This window comes from Procambarus clarkii, chromosome 32, assembly GCF_040958095.1.
Source record: "Procambarus clarkii isolate CNS0578487 chromosome 32, FALCON_Pclarkii_2.0, whole genome shotgun sequence".
NCBI lineage: Eukaryota > Metazoa > Arthropoda > Malacostraca > Decapoda > Cambaridae > Procambarus > Procambarus clarkii.
Genome location: NC_091181.1, coordinates 37,333,697 through 37,349,433, shown reverse-complemented (window position 1 = coordinate 37,349,433; position 15,737 = coordinate 37,333,697). Strand labels below are relative to the sequence as shown.

At 43.9% G+C, this 15,737-nt stretch overlaps 2 protein-coding genes across 2 annotated transcripts in view; both read left to right on the top strand.

The window, feature by feature from the left end:
* The window catches only part of LOC123759540 (cuticle protein 16.5-like), an 11,014-nt gene extending 2,588 nt beyond the window's left edge, over positions 1-8,426 (top strand). The window contains exon 2 of the mRNA XM_069334907.1: positions 8,328-8,426. Within this exon, the coding sequence (XP_069191008.1) occupies positions 8,328-8,426 (99 nt within the window). The remainder of the gene's footprint in view (positions 1-8,327) is intronic.
* Positions 744-15,737, top strand: part of LOC123759432 (putative neural-cadherin 2) — a gene marked incomplete in the record, with an annotated part of 421,093 nt that continues 406,099 nt past the window's right edge. Inside the window, 1 exon segment of the mRNA XM_069335240.1 lies at positions 744-944.

Genomic DNA, 15,737 nt, shown 5'->3' with positions numbered 1-15,737 from the left:
CAAAAATAAATAAAAAGCTCAGTGAGATTTTTTTTTAAATCCCTTTTTTTGGGAGGCTGTGAAACTCTAATGCCTCGTATTATATAATAGCTCAGACCTACTCTCATATAATATACCATATTCTTTTAATAAGTCAATATTGACTATAAGAAAGTGCGAGAACGGGTTGATCTATCAGGGCTTATCAGGTTGATCTATCTTATACGTAAACGCTCAAATACATCACATACTCGTATATTTTTATTGAGGATGTATGGAAATTCTATTTATTTGTTGACATACAAAACACAGTTAGATCCAGACCACTGTTTTTAATGACGTCGTATTTAGCGTTCAGTTTATATACTGTATTCTCATGCCAATAGTATTGCCGATACTGACGAAACAATATAAAAATAGTTTGTATTATTTCGGGAATGTTTTAAATCTTTAAAAATATAATTGCCAGACAATATATTTATTCGCTGATATTCGATTGCATCCAATTTATACCTTTTCATGCCGTTATTAACAAACTTTTTAGTTGTGTATATTATAAAGTATCGCAAACACATTTATATACCAATTTAAAAAAAAAATTGATAGAAGTGCAGTATTTTTTCCACGAGAAATATATATAGTATTGTTGAGAAAATAATCATTTTTAATGCCACAACTGACAACTATATTATCTATATATTTCGTCGACCTTATCCTCTGGTTCCTTAGTGTGGCGTGAGCCTTGGTGGAGGGAGGGTGTTAGCGCGCGGAGTGACCAGTGTAGTTATCATTGTTTTCTTTATCAAACTCTTGACATTTTGAAACAAGATCACAAAAATACTCAAAATTAGATGTACTTTGAAATTATTAGACAAATGAGGTGGTTATAGTGCTTTTTTTCTGCTTAAACATTAACGGCGTAATGTTCACAAGATTGACGACTTCAGACGCCAGTGAAAAGTGACGTGAGTTTGTTGTTTTTGTACTTCTATGTAAATAATAATTTTTTTACTTTTATGTAAATAAACCACTCTCCCTGTCTGTACCCCCACTCCCCCTCTCCCTGTCTGTACCCCCACTCCCCTCTCTCCCTGTCTGTACCCCCACTCCCCTCTCTCCCTGTCTGTACCTCCACTCCCCCCTCTCCCTGTCTGTACCTCCACTCCCCCCTCTCCCTGTCTGTACCTCCACTCTTCCCCCCCTCTCCCTGTCTGTACCTCCACCCCCTCTCCTCTGTACTTCCCACCCTTCCCCCCTCTTGCGTCCTCCCCCCCAGCACCCGGGGGAGCCCCAAAACCCTCCCCTGCTCCCCAGAACTCAGGGGAGACGTCTCTTCTTCACCCCTGCACTGCGTCGCATGCCACCACGCCCAACCCTAATGGAAACGCCAACTTAAAATCTGATCTCTCTTAAAAATCAGTTCAGATGAAATACGAGATGCTGCGCTGTTTGGGATTTTTGATGATAAATCTTTACCAAGCGAGGTGAAGCGCCGCCGGTATTGCTTCTTCAGAGTCTAAGAAATCTGTAAAATGGTCGACTTCGATTGCTTAGAAACAACGAACTAAAAAATGTTCAGAGGATCGCGTAACGTGTCATTTGAGTTGGGGCGAGTGCTCAGAGTGCCTTGATGTTGCGTCTGGCTGGCTGGCTGGGGCTGGCTGGCTGGCTGGTTGATGGGCTGGCTGGCTGACTGGAGGGCTGGCTGGGGCTGGCTGACTGACTGGAGGGCTGGCTGGCTGGCTGATTGGCTGGCTGGCTGGCTGGCTGGCTGGCTGGAGAGCTTTCAGACTGGAGGGCTGGCGGAATTGCTTATTGGCGGACTGGAGGACTGGCTGTCTGGAGGGCTGGCTGGCTGGCTGGCTTTCTGGAGGACTGACTGAAGGGCTGGCGGACTGGCTGACTGGAGGACTGGCTGACTGGAGGACTGGCTGACTGGAGGGTTGGCTGACTGGAGGGATTGCTGACTGAAGGGCTGGCAGACTGGCTGACTGGAGGATTAACTGACTGGAGAACTGGCTGACTGACTGACGGACTGGAGTGGCTGGCTGGATGCTTGGACTGGTGGGTGATTGGGTTATCGGTTGGCTAGATTCTTGGATGACTGAGGGTTGGATAACTGGCTAGCTGGATGCGTAAGTGACTGGCAGACTGGAGGGCTAGTTGAGCAGCAGAAAACCTTTCAGAAATAGAGTACAAGACAGTAATGCTCGGAGACAAGCCACCACACCGCTGCTCGCTGTGAAGAGCAGCAGTCTATATCTGGTCCTTAAAACTTTTAGAAATCGTGGTACTCCCAGTTACTCTTGGGAGAACCTACACAAAATGACCTTTGTTGTACACACAATGTTAAAGTTTGTTTAACTGTCAGAATACTGTAAAGGACATATCTTGAGGTTATCTTGAGATGATTTTTGGGGCTTAGTGTCCCCGCGGCCCGGTCCTCGAACAGGCCTCCACCCCTAGGAAGCAGCCCGTGACAGCTGGCTAACTCCCAGGTACCTTTTTACTGCTAGGCAACAGGGGCATCAGGGTGAAAGAAACTCTGCTCATCGTTTGCATGTCTGCCAGACAGATATGCCAACAGTTACAGACTGTTAACTATAAACCTAACTGCCCTGGGTCTGAATATACAATCTTAGGCCTTGTATACGTTATCTTAGGCCTAAATTGGTATACATGTGTGCTATAGACCCAAGCATGTTTATGTTGGGTTGTTGCCTTCTTTCTCTGCAGCTATACAAAGTGAATAGTGTAAAATGTGATAACCTGTTTGATCTTATTGAGTATTGGAGACCCTCGTGACGGCTTCAGACTTGAGTTAGAATACTGAGATAGTATAAGGCTTGGAGTGCCTCGGGGTGAGGTGGAGAGTGCCTCGGAGGTGGGGGGGGGCAGTGCCTCGGGGGTGGGGGGGGGGGTGGAGAGTGCTTCAGGGAGGGGGGGTTAAGAGTGCAGCCTAACAAGAATCACTACTTGATTAAACTTAACCTGTAACTTATCTGGTACCAACTTAGGTAACGAATGGTTAGACTTAGCTTGTGTCGGTGTTGTGGTCCTAACCCCTGAAGTCATTTCGGCCGTTACAGTGACTTACTAGTCACTGTAATAAGTCATTACAGTGACAAGTTGTCCTGCCTAATTTAGAGCAACGTTCTTCACTACACAGCATTAGGTGTCTTCAGACCCGTAAGCACCACAAGGCACAGACGGAGGTATTTCATTCGTGGAATCCGGCTTCAGATTCGGAGAGCTGACGAACGCGTCCTCATGCCAAGTATGGAGTGTGGATAGTTCTTGTACCGGGGGGTCAAGGCGAGTGACGTCACGGCGTACTACCCGGGCTTCGAGCCCGTCAATTGAGTTACCTCGTCAGTAATTTAGTTAACGAGTTAATACTTCCGTTATTGAGTTAGTTAAGTTTTCGTATGTAGATAATCAGGAACATAGTGGAAACTATGTGAAAACTATATTTTTTTAGTAATTGATTATTTATGCCTAGGTGAGGATAGGCTTGGCTTTGTCATTATGTATCGTCGGGACTCAGAATGTTTAACACTATGGATTGTTGGTTAAATGCCATGTATTGAACGTCTTGGTTAGAATGTTATTTTAACATTCTTCGTCATCAAGGTATTATTCAAGTAATGTGATGCAAGTGTTTTGTAGCATGTTGATATTAGTATGAGAGGAGTGAGCAGCGTGTGTGTGTGTGTGTGTGTGTGTGTGTGTGTGTGTGTGTGTGTGTGTACTCACCTAGTACTCACCTAGTTGTGTTTGCGGGGGTTGAGCTCTGGCTCTTTGGTCCCGCCTCTCAACCGTCAATCAACAGGTGTACAGATTCATGAGCCTATCGGGCTCTGTCATATCTACACTTGAAACTGTGTATGGAGTCAGCCTCCACCACATCACTTCCTAATGCATTCCATTTGTCAACCACTCTGACACTAAAAAAGTTCTTTCTAATATCTCTGTGGCTCAGTGTGTGTGTGTGTGTGTGTGTGTGTGTGTGTGTGTGTGTGTGTGTGTGTGTGTGTGCTTACCTAGTTGTGTTTGCAGGGTTGATCAATAGCTCCTTTGCTCTGCCGTTGCATCTCCTGTCCCCTTAAGGCAAGGACTGTTCAGTTATACTTTTCGTCTTATTTCCTATTGAAGCTGCTTATTGAAATGGCCTTAACGACTCCTTGGACCCGGCCCATTTTCTCGTGAGTGTTGTAGTAAAGTGGTAGTTCCTGCCGCGTCTCTGGTTCACGCGTCGCCAGCTCCCTCCTCCTCTCGTGTCCCCTGGTCCTGCTGCTTCTCATTTGAACATAACCTCTTTGTTCACCGTGTCAAGGTCCCGTAATATTGTGTACGGACCGTGTCACCCATCACTCGTCCTTCTCCCAACGTGGCGCTTTGAACTTTACTCTTTTCTGACTGTACAGTGTCATCTTGAAGCTCTTAATTGGTTCGTTAGACATTCACTACAGCTGTGTAGTGAGACAAAGCCATCTTTTTCCAAGAGATGTACGAGTCGTTTCCTTACAAGCCATCATTCTTGTATTTAGGGATTACATTGGCTGCCTTTCATAATTCTGGTAATTCCTTCGTTTGTAGCAATGAGGTAATACAACGGCTCAAGACCCGACCTAATTCAGGGTCCATCTGGTGCTGTGGTCTTCGTTCTGTAGGTGACTTTTAACACAGGAAAATGAGCTTCCGTCTGGACCTGTGACTTTCGTTCTCTGAGTTATAATACGAGTAATCATGTTCAAATATCTATGGCGTCTGTTAACTCATTTTTTTATAGTGTTTTGCTACAATATGATTCGCCAGCAACCTGTTTGTATATTCGTGGCTGGGCTGATGGTGAATCAAGGCTGCTGTGTATCTTACTCAACTATCTGAATAATATATATATATATATATATATATATATATATATATATGCTGAAATATTAGGCTAATTGCAGATGATGAGTTACAATAACGTGACTGAAAAATGTTGACCAAACCACACACTTGAAATTGAAGACACGACGATGTTTCGGTCCATCCTGGACCGTTATCAAGTCGATTGTGTGGTTTGGCTTGATAATGGTCCATAATCACACAGTCGACTTGATAATGGTCCACGATGGACCGAAACGTCGTCGCCTCTTCAATTTTAGTGTGTGGTTTGGCTAATTGTTTTTTAGTTCAATATTTACATTATGTGAACAAGAGAGGAAGGTCTGGAGTTACAGGGAGAGGTAACAGGTGAGGTACAAGTTACAGGTCCAGTACAGCCTTCTCAGTAAACTATTTTCACAAGTTTTATGTGTAATTTTGAAGCCTAACTCGGGGGGCACGCCGCCCGCCATGGCAGCCTAGTTAACTCTTTCAGCAGATTCAAGAAGAAATTGTTTCGAATAATTTCGCAGAGTCGTCCCCCAAGAGCAATTTACACACACATTTCCATCTCTTAAACGTCCTGCTTCCCACGTGACCCACGCCTGCCTTTCTATTATAAGCTACTGGATTATTTTTACACATGAAGCAGCCCGCGAGGGACAGGTATACGTTCAGAGTTTGTAAAGTATTTACGAGGGAACCTTCCATGGGTACGAAGTTACTAAATCACACATCATGGGAGATGGGGCGAAGTATCTGATGGGAATGAAGTCGGAAACGAATGTGAGATAGCCTGGGAGTGAGTACCTGCTGGAACACCAGTCAGTAACGCATGTGAGATAGCCTGGGAGGGAGTACCTGCTGGAACACCAGTCAGTAACTTATATCATGCGAAGTAGTAAGGGCGTTGGGCTATATTCCTCACCTTAATTTAATTTGTTAGACGTCAGGGTATTATAGTAAAGTGAATTCTCACGAAACTAGCTTTGACTGAATTACAAATAAACTCCTTGGTCTCTGGTCGACTCAGATACGGGGCCACCGGATTGCCAGTCCGGCACGACGACAGCTCCTCCATCCCCGAGCCCCACCAAGATCCCCTTCATCGGGCTCCTTCTTTCCATCACGAAGGAGAATCCATCACGAAAGTTTCTTCCATCTCGAGACCCGTAATAGAGTCTGTGGAGACATCGCTTTTCACAGGTCAATATTCCGTAGATATTTAGAATTTTCGAGGCTGGCGTCGGGCAGGCGATGTTTGTCTAGTCATTTCTGAAATTGAGCCTTAAGAACCTCTGCCAACACTCTGCTTGAGCGGGCGGCACCGCTCGGGGGGACACCCTCAAGTCTGCAAGAAAATATTTGAGAGTTCTGCGCTCTAGTAATTCTCAGAATTGATGCTGGAATCTGTGGTTCGATGTCACTTCGAGCCGCTGTGTATGTGTGTGTGTGTGTGTGTGTGTGTGTGTGTGTGTGTGTGTGTGTGTGTGTGTGTGTGTGTGTGTGTGTGATAATGAGACGTTTGGTGTCAGGGTTCGTGATATCAGACCCCCCCCCCCTGATGATTAGAATGAGGTTCAGTTCTTGGGTCCCACCTTTCGACTCTAGTTCGACTGGTATACAAGTTCTCACAGCCTGGTCCTGTTGCATTTACATTTGAATCTTGTGTTTGGAACCAGCGCGGGTGGTCGTACATGTATGATCTTTTTTGTTTGGTCTTCCCAGTGGATTATTCTCGGGATCACAGGTATCCAAAGACCGCTCGGTGCCGTCGCTCACTGCCGCTTAAGCGAGAGTTACAAGGGTAACTGCTCTTAGAGAGGCAAGGACAGAGGCAGGAGGGTGTTTACAACAGAGGCAGGAGGGTGTTTACAACAGAGGCAGGAGGGTGTTTACAACAGAGGAAGGAGGGTGTTTACAACAGAGGAAGGAGGGTGTTTACAACAGAGGAAGGAGGGTGTTTACAACAGAGGCAGGAGGGTGTTTACAACAGAGGCAGGAGGGTGTTTACAACAGAGGCAGGAGGGTGTTTACAACAGAGGAAGGAGGGTGTTTACAACAGAGGAAGGAGGGTGTTTACAACAGAGGCAGGAGGGTGTTTACAACAGAGGCAGGAGGGTGTTTACAACAGAGGCAGGAGGGTGTTTACAACAGAGGCAGGAGGGTGTTTACAACAGAGGCAGGAGGGTGTTTACAACAGAGGCAGGAGGGTGTTTACAACAGAGGCAGGAGGGTGTTTACAACAGAGGAAGGAGGGTGTTTACAACAGAGGCTAGATAATATCCACCAAGAAAGCTGGACAGTTGTGTACAAAAGAACAACCACGCCACAAAAACGCCAAAACATAATACCAAGAAGAACACGAAGAACACGACAGTGGACCCCGTCCAGCACCTTGGCTAGACAGGAGACCTCGAACATCATCACCGCCGACAGGAGAGCTGCTGTACGGCCAGACCAAGGAGACAGGAGGATGTGGATTGAGACGGATGCCCAGCACCTCGTAAACAAAGATCCAACTCTTGCAAACAGGGATCCAAGAACGCCCTGTTGTCGCTCCCGTTAGAACTGTTCATTGCTGAACAATACAGTTTACAGGGGGAAGGAGGAGGGGGGGGGAGGGAAGATTGCGTGATTCAACTGCTTTTTATGAAAATCAGTGTATGATGCAATTCTCTGCAATCGCCTTGTTACCTCGTTGTTTGGATCAATTACTTCGGAGCATTGTAGGCAATCACGTCATGTAATTATCCAATTAGAGCTCTGCTTGTTGCAGATGTTGAAACATGAATTGGTCAATCAGTAAGTGTTATTAGAAACAACTAACTCAGATAATGTGACCAGTTTAAACATTATTTATCTACGAACACACACCTTATTGCATAGTTTATAATTATATTATAAATTTTAAATATATATATATATATATATATATATATATATATATATATATATATATATATATATATATATATATATATATATATATATATTATATGACAAAGGGTTAGATCATTGATTCTAGTAGGAATATTTTCTCTGTTTATGTTCTTCACTTGAGAGGAAAGTTTAAATATTATTTTACAGTTTTATTATGGCCTGACGCTAAAAGATACGTTTCGTTGACACGGTCAACATTTTCAGAGGCAGAGTGGAAGTGAATGCAATTTAGCTGATGCAGCCGAATATATAACAGAGTGAAGTGTCGCATGGGCCAATAGGCCCACTGTAGCTTACCTATTTTCAGTGTTTTAGTGATGACTGAGGCAGTATACCGGATGTTGATAGTTGGCTGAGTTTGTTTGAATGTGTATAGTACTTCGTCGATGTCCTAATCTTCTGTTGTCGTTGTATCTGTTCAGTGTTGTTTGTCCTAATATCTCTGGTGATGATTTGGGTGTGTGTAGAGTTTACATGTTCTTTGATGGGATCTTGCTGTTTGTGTATTGTCAGGCACCTTTGCCTTTATTCAGAGATCGTTGGGGCTGACAGTCCACAAGTGGACATGTGAAGGCATAGACGACATTCAGTCTCTTTCAAGGGATTTTGTCTGGTGGGAGAGTTCTTCATGAGCATGTTTGTGGTCTTATGTTCTTATAGTATATTAGTAACTCGATCTTCTGGTTGTTGTCAGCAGGAATCACGTTTCTGTCAATAATATCTTTCGGGACTCTTTCCCCAGTTTTGTGAGCAGTGGAAAAGAAGTTCCTGCATTTTTAATAGGAGGGACATAGTGTATTGTTGACAGTTTACTCAGAGGCAGCACGGCGACTCATTTTCCTTTTTAATGATGTTGTCGACATGCATGTCAGAGTATCCATTATTGACAAGGACCTGCCTTACTCTTGAGTACTTCGTACTGCTTCCAACTGCAGCTGTGTGTGTGTGAGTGAGAGATCACGGTTGATACAGGGCATTGACAACACTCCGCTTATATCTATCAGGGAATTCACTACTAGTATTCAGGCACATTATTACGTTGGTTCCCTTAGTGTAGACTGCAGTGTGAAAGCCATTATTCCTTTCCAAGAACATCTAGGAAAGGCTACTTGCCTTCACTCTCTATCTCGTAAGTAAAACTTAGCACGGAACTTTGCTCGAATACATCCTTAAGCTGCAGCAAATGCTTAATATCAGGCACCTGCAGGAATATGTCGTCCACATACCTTCAGTAGGCGTCCGGGTTTAGGCCCGTGTCAACAATAGGCTTTCTATGGTAGTCAGAAACCCATAGCAACGCATCCACATATTTGCACATGCGACCATCAGGGCTCAGGAAGGGTGCATCATTAGTACATGCTCCGAGTACCTGCCTGAGTGCGCCTTCTAGGATGTCAAGAGAAGTATAAACTGTATTCCGATAAACTCTGTCCATCATTGTTCCAATTCCAATCTTCATTTCGCTATTTACCAACGAGGTGAACGGCGACTCAGCATCCAGAGACGCTCTCACGTCTTGCAACCTCCGCAGGAAGTCGACAAATTTCCTTTACACACTAGAGACTGAAAGCAAATGGCATGTATAGCGTTAGTAAGATACCGAGTCGCGTAGCCATTTTGAACATGGGTGTAGGTATAATTTCTGATTAAAGTAAATTCCAAAGGATCACTAGGGAGGACACTACTGTCGAATTAAAGACAAAGGCAAACTTTGGTTGAAACTTAATTCGAAAAGACCTGAATTTTACGAGACAATAGCCAATCAGTCTAGCTTAATAGTCAGGATATACAACTTGAGAATGAGTGATATATATATAAAGTGCAGCAAGTATACAGGATGGAATAAAAGAACTAGTCAGCAGATATACCCCAGTTAGATAATTGGAATTCTGAAGGAACTACTGCCACAAAGAGATGATTTACTGACAGCCATTCTGAGTGCTGAGGAAGTCAGATCCCTGTTGCATGAACTGTGTGTTGGGAGTGATTCTGATCCGGGAATCTGTTGATTGAGAGTGCTGAGGGTGTGACAATCATTTGTATAAATTCATTGAATGATTAGTTTATATTAGTCCCTTAAATTGTATGCTCATCGTGGGATATCTATTATTATGATATTATGGCTTTCTCTGAGGTAAATAAGTCACTGTAAACCTGTGTAAACTAACCCAACTATAAGTATACTAAACAGACATTTATGAATAAAGTCCTTGAATAGAATATGAAGTGAACAAACCTGGACGTGCATACAGGACTGTCAAGACGAACACACCTGGAAACCCCACTTGGAGCTTTCATCACCCAGACACCTACACCCACGTACCCCACACGTACACCCACGTACCCCACACACCTACACCCACGTACCCACACCCACGTACCCTCACACCTACACTGGCTCAGCCACTCACCTCTCTACGTACTCCATACCTGCCACACGCACTTTCAAACTCAAGTCTCTAGAAGAATTTGTCGAAGAAACTTGAATGGTCCCCAAGAAAATATGCAACCTGAAAACTCCTCACCCCTGAAGGGATTCGAACCCAGATAGCCAAGGCTCCATGAGCCTCAGCTGTCAAGTGCTCTACCAACTAAACCAAACTGACTGTACACAAATATTGGAAGTCGCGAGACTTTTACCCAACAACCGACAGCACTCGAAGGTCAATTTTAGGGAACAAATATTTCAACGAATCACCTCGTTATTGACCTCTCCCCCCCTATCCACCTGTGCGACCTTGACCCTCCCCCCCCTCCTACGCTATCCCCCCTCACCTAATTAAAGCTCGTCAAGGTCACCATGACTGAACCTCGATTGTCACCAGGTAGTAGGTGACCAGAGGTGAATGATTGTCACCAGGTAGTAGTGACCAGAGGTGAAGATTGTCATCAGGTAGTAGTGACCAGAGGTGAAGATTGTCACCAGGTAGTAGTGACCAGAGGTGAAGATTGTCACCAGGTAGTAGTGACCAGAGGTGAAGATTGTCACCAGGTAGTGGTGACCAGAGGTGAAGATTGTCACCAGGTAGTAGTGACCAGAGGTGAGGATTGTCACCAGGTAGTAGTGACCAGAGGTGAAGATTGTCACCAGGTAGTAGTGACCAGAGGTGAAGATTGTCACCAGGTAGTAGTGACCAGAGGTGAGGATTGTCACCAGGTAGTAGTGACCAGAGGTGAAGATTGTCACCAGGTAGTAGTGACCAGAGGTGAGGATTTACCTCCAGGGAAATTAAGAGATGAGGAAGAAGGAGGAGGAAGGAGGAGATGAGGAAGAAGGAGAAGAGGAAGGAGGAGGAGGAGGAAGAATGAGGAAGGAAGATAAGAAGCGAATTATAATCTTTGATGGTGACAGGATAACGAAAATTTTTGGCTCGAATGGCAAGATTCTGCCACGGCAAATGATTAAGATAAGCCTAATGGTGTGTGTGTGTGTGTGTGTATGTATGTATGTGTGTACTCACCTAGTTGTGTTTGCGGGGGTTGAGCTCTGGCTCTTTGGTCCCGCCTCTCAGCCTATGTGTGTGTGTGTGTGTGTGTGTGTGTGTGTGTGTGTGTGTGTGTGTGTGTGTGCTGCCTAGTGTGTAGTACTCACCTAGTTGTGTTTGCGGGGGTTGAGCTCTGGCTCTTTGGTCCCGCCTCTCAACCGTCAATCAACAGGTGTACAGATTCCTGAGCCTATCGGGCTCTGTCATATCTACACTTGAAACTGTGTATGTAGTCAGCCTCCACCACATCACTTCCTAATGCATTCCATTTGTCAACCACTCTGACACTAAAAAACTTCTTTCTAATATCTCTGTGGCTCATTTGGGCACTCAGTTTCCACCTGTGTCCCCTTGTGCGTGTTCCCCTTGTGTTAAATAGACTGTCAAGTCTATGTGTACTGTGTATGTGTGTGTGTGTGTGTGTGTGTAAGGGGAGGGTGTTGGGGGGAAATTTACGTAGGGAGGGGACATGATATGTAGGGAAATGGAGTGGGAGGGAGGAGGAGAAGACCCCGTAATCCAGGACCTGCTTTCACCTATTTCTGAATCATCCTATCCTACCCTAGCCAGCCTTACCTCATATGGTAGGGTAGGGCAACAAGCTCTATCCACCATACAGGTGGATAGAGCTTTGTGCGATTCGAACTATAGGCGGTTCGAGTATCCTAGTGCCCAGGTGAATGAATTGGTCATTTCCCCGGTAGCGTGGTTGTCAATTCTTAATCATATTTACATTTAAAATGACATATTGAACTAGCTTCATGTACTTCCATCAACTATATTGTATTTATGTCAATTTGGAGACTGGCATTGTTTCTGGCATCTCTCTGTGCCTCATTTATTCTGTGTCGGGTTATCCTTCTCCTTTCTTGTGCTCCTCGTGGCATAGTGTTTATGTGTACTTTGTCAACTGTGTACTCGCCTAGTTGTGTTTGCGGGGGTTGAGCTCTAGCTCTTTGGTCTCTATAATCCTGATTATTTAAAGAGAATAACTGCGAGTTTATTTCTAGATGATGCAAATCTGGAAGAGCCTTGTGTTGATTACCATTAAATACTTAGGAATGTAAGAATAAGATTGCTTAAGATCTATTGACCTTAACAATCAGTTTCTATTGACCCCATACGAGGGAGCTACTACCGCTGCTGGTGCAAATGGAAGGTTGTAGAGTTGTGATTAATGACCTACCTTTGTAGGTTCATTGGTGATGTTCCACTGGAAACCATTGATAACTAAAACATGATTGGATGGTGCTTAAAAATGGTCCCCCCCAAGGGAAGGGAACTATGAGGAGAATTACGTTACGACTATATAGCACTGGGAAGGGGTCAGGATAAGGATTTTGGGATGGGACGGGAGGAAGGAATGGTGCCCAACTACTTGGACGGTCGGGGATTGAACGCCGACCTACATGAGGCGAGACCGTCACTCTACCGTCCAGCCCAAATGATTGGACCCATCATAAATGATGAACGATGTTGTAGGCAGATAATGAAAATATGAAGGATGGGTTAATTGACAGCTGTAGGAGGAGGAGGGAGGTGTTCAGGTGCCGTCCTCTGCGTCTCAGACGTGAGTCTGGACTAGACCTTCAGGTGACACGGAATAGATTTGGCAACATCTGCAAGTAAATGGAATTGATTGTGTATTCAGTCTGGATCGGTAGAGATGGGGGTCGGACATATCAGGTTAGGTTGTACTGACAGCCGTATACATTACCCAACCCGTCCCCCAGGCCAAGTCCATTCCATCCAGTGGTCGACCCCATACACGCATTCAGCACTTTTAACACGCTGTTCATTCAAACTAGGAATTTTCTGAAATCTAAATTAATATTGTTATATATTAGCGTACTGTGAATATTTAGGCATAGGTTAGGTTAGGTTAGGTGTTTATGTTCTGTTGGCGATTATTTGTATTTGTAGTACGTGGGTGAAGCATTTACAGCGTTGTGGTTCGAACAACGGAAATGGTCACTATCCTTTTTCCTTGAGGAAAATTAACGACGAGAGCAGTAAATGCACTATCACTTTTTTACGAATTTCGTCGACGTTCTAAAAAGTATAATTATGTATAAGGGAACCGGTCGGCCGAGCGGACAGCACGCTGGACTTGTGATCCTGTGGTCCCGGGTTCGATCCCAGGCGCCGGCGAGAAACAATGGGCAGAGTTTCTTTCACCGTATGCCCCTGTTACCTAGCAGTAAAAATAGGTACCTGGGTGTTAGTCATCTGTCACGGGCTGCTTCCTGGGGGTGGAGGCCTGGTCGAGGACCGGGCCGCGGGGACACTAAAAGCCCCGAAATCATCTCAAGATAACCTCAAGATCTATAATAATAATAATTCCTCAGTAGATAATACCACAAAAGTATAAATATATTTTTATTGAACATGATCACTGGGGTTTTCTCTTGCAAATAATGATCACTGGGTGACATGTTCACCATGAACAGTCTACAAGGGCCACGTGGATGAACGGTACCTTGAGGTTACCTTGAGGTGGTTTCGGAGGCCTAGCGTCCCCGCGGCCCGGTCCTGGACCAGGCCTCCTGGTTGCTGGACTGGTCAACCAGACTGTTAATCAACGTGTAATGTTATACAGAACAAGTACTGATAAGCCTAGCTGTTACCCTCCAACAAGAGGCTACTAAACGTCAATTAGAAATTAAGGCATCTAGATAAAAACAAATCCTGAATAGAAATAGCCTTCCAGAGGCTTATATATTACAATAATAATTACCTCTTAAGACTCAAGGTGAATAAGGCCTCAATAATAAGCCTTGAATTAGAAACCTTCGTTATAAAAAGATATTAAAAGATATTAAAAAAATCTTAATTAATACCACCTCACATTATCTATAAAGCATTAGCGAGGCTTTTCAATATCTCCTGCAGCTGTATTCTAAGCAGCTATGTGTTTAATATTAACAATAAAATCCAGCTTAGCTTTGGTAATTCTTCACCGCCAGCTTTTGCAATGTTGCACTTCGTTAAAAGGTCTTTTTTTGCTCTTCCCCTCGGTGAATATATGTTTAGGCTGATTAATGGATATTCAACAGGACTGATGGTTACCTATATAATTGATGGAGTGTAAAACTTACGGAAATTCTTGGCAGTGTTCTCATTAAATGTTCCCAGGTGCTGTTCACACGTGCTGTTCACACGTGCTGTTCTCAGGTGCTGTGCTCATGCGCTGTTCTCAGGCGCTTGCTAAAACGTTGAGTGTTAATGTTGTGAGGCGGGGCGGTCCTGAGCACTGTGCTAACCCTGCACAGTTAACGACGCCATTACCCCTGGTGCTCCACCAGTAACAATCCTTGATATTCCGCCTCCGGCAGCTTGTGTGGGAAGTAATCTCCGCAAATCACTAGAGGATTCAATTGCCAATCGTTTCCACAAAGGGAGGTCAACGAGGGGAGATATATATATATATATATATATATATATATATATATATATATATATATATATATATATATATATATATATATATATTACATCAGAATACACTGAAAGGTGTATTCTGATGTAAGGTGTATGTATACTTGAGAGTTTACGTTGGTCCTGGACAATGTACAGGACTAAAGTATACTTGGTGGGTAGTCAGTAAGGTATTGTAGTAGTAACACAGTAGTAGTTACACAGAAGACAATGTCCAACATAACAGGCCAATTACACTGGATTAATCTTTGTGTTTGGATAGGAGATGCCTCGTATGGGCCAATAAACCTTCTGCAGCCGCTATGTTTATCCCTTATGTATCCCCCCATGTTTTCACCTTCATTGTATTATCACCTGACCTAATGCGGGTATAAAATCAACTAGTATTGTAAGATCTGTTCACTTGAGAATGAACCATGGAGGTTCGAAACGTCGTGCAAATTATACAAATAAGTATAATACACTCTATAGTAAATCACTTCTTTTCTTCACCTTAAAAGTACGAAAATGAGTTTTGGAGAACTCCTATTCCAATTAAGCCCTGATGCTAAGAAAATAGTTAGAGGGATAGAAGCCCTAAACCAGAAAATAATAAATACAGAATATGCGGTCATATTCAATGAAACATGTTTGAAAGAAAACCTGCTGCCAGTATACACCAATATATATATATATACATTAGTTAATACAATGGGTTTAAAGGTTATAGATCTCTTGGAGTTCCTCTACTTTCAGACAGGAACCGAGGACGCAGTAGGCATTCCCCCCCCCCTCTCTCTCTTTCTATATATATAAATATATTACACACAAATAACGTGTATTAAACATGTGTGTCATTGGCATCACACGCTTAAACAGTCACAAATTAATATAACAACGAACACTCATAAAAACCAATATTCCACATACATTCACATACCCCCCCCCCCCCCTCATACCCCTTTCCCCACCACAACACCCCCACAACCCCCTTCACACACCTACACACCTGCCCCCTCCCCCACACCTTCCAGGACTACG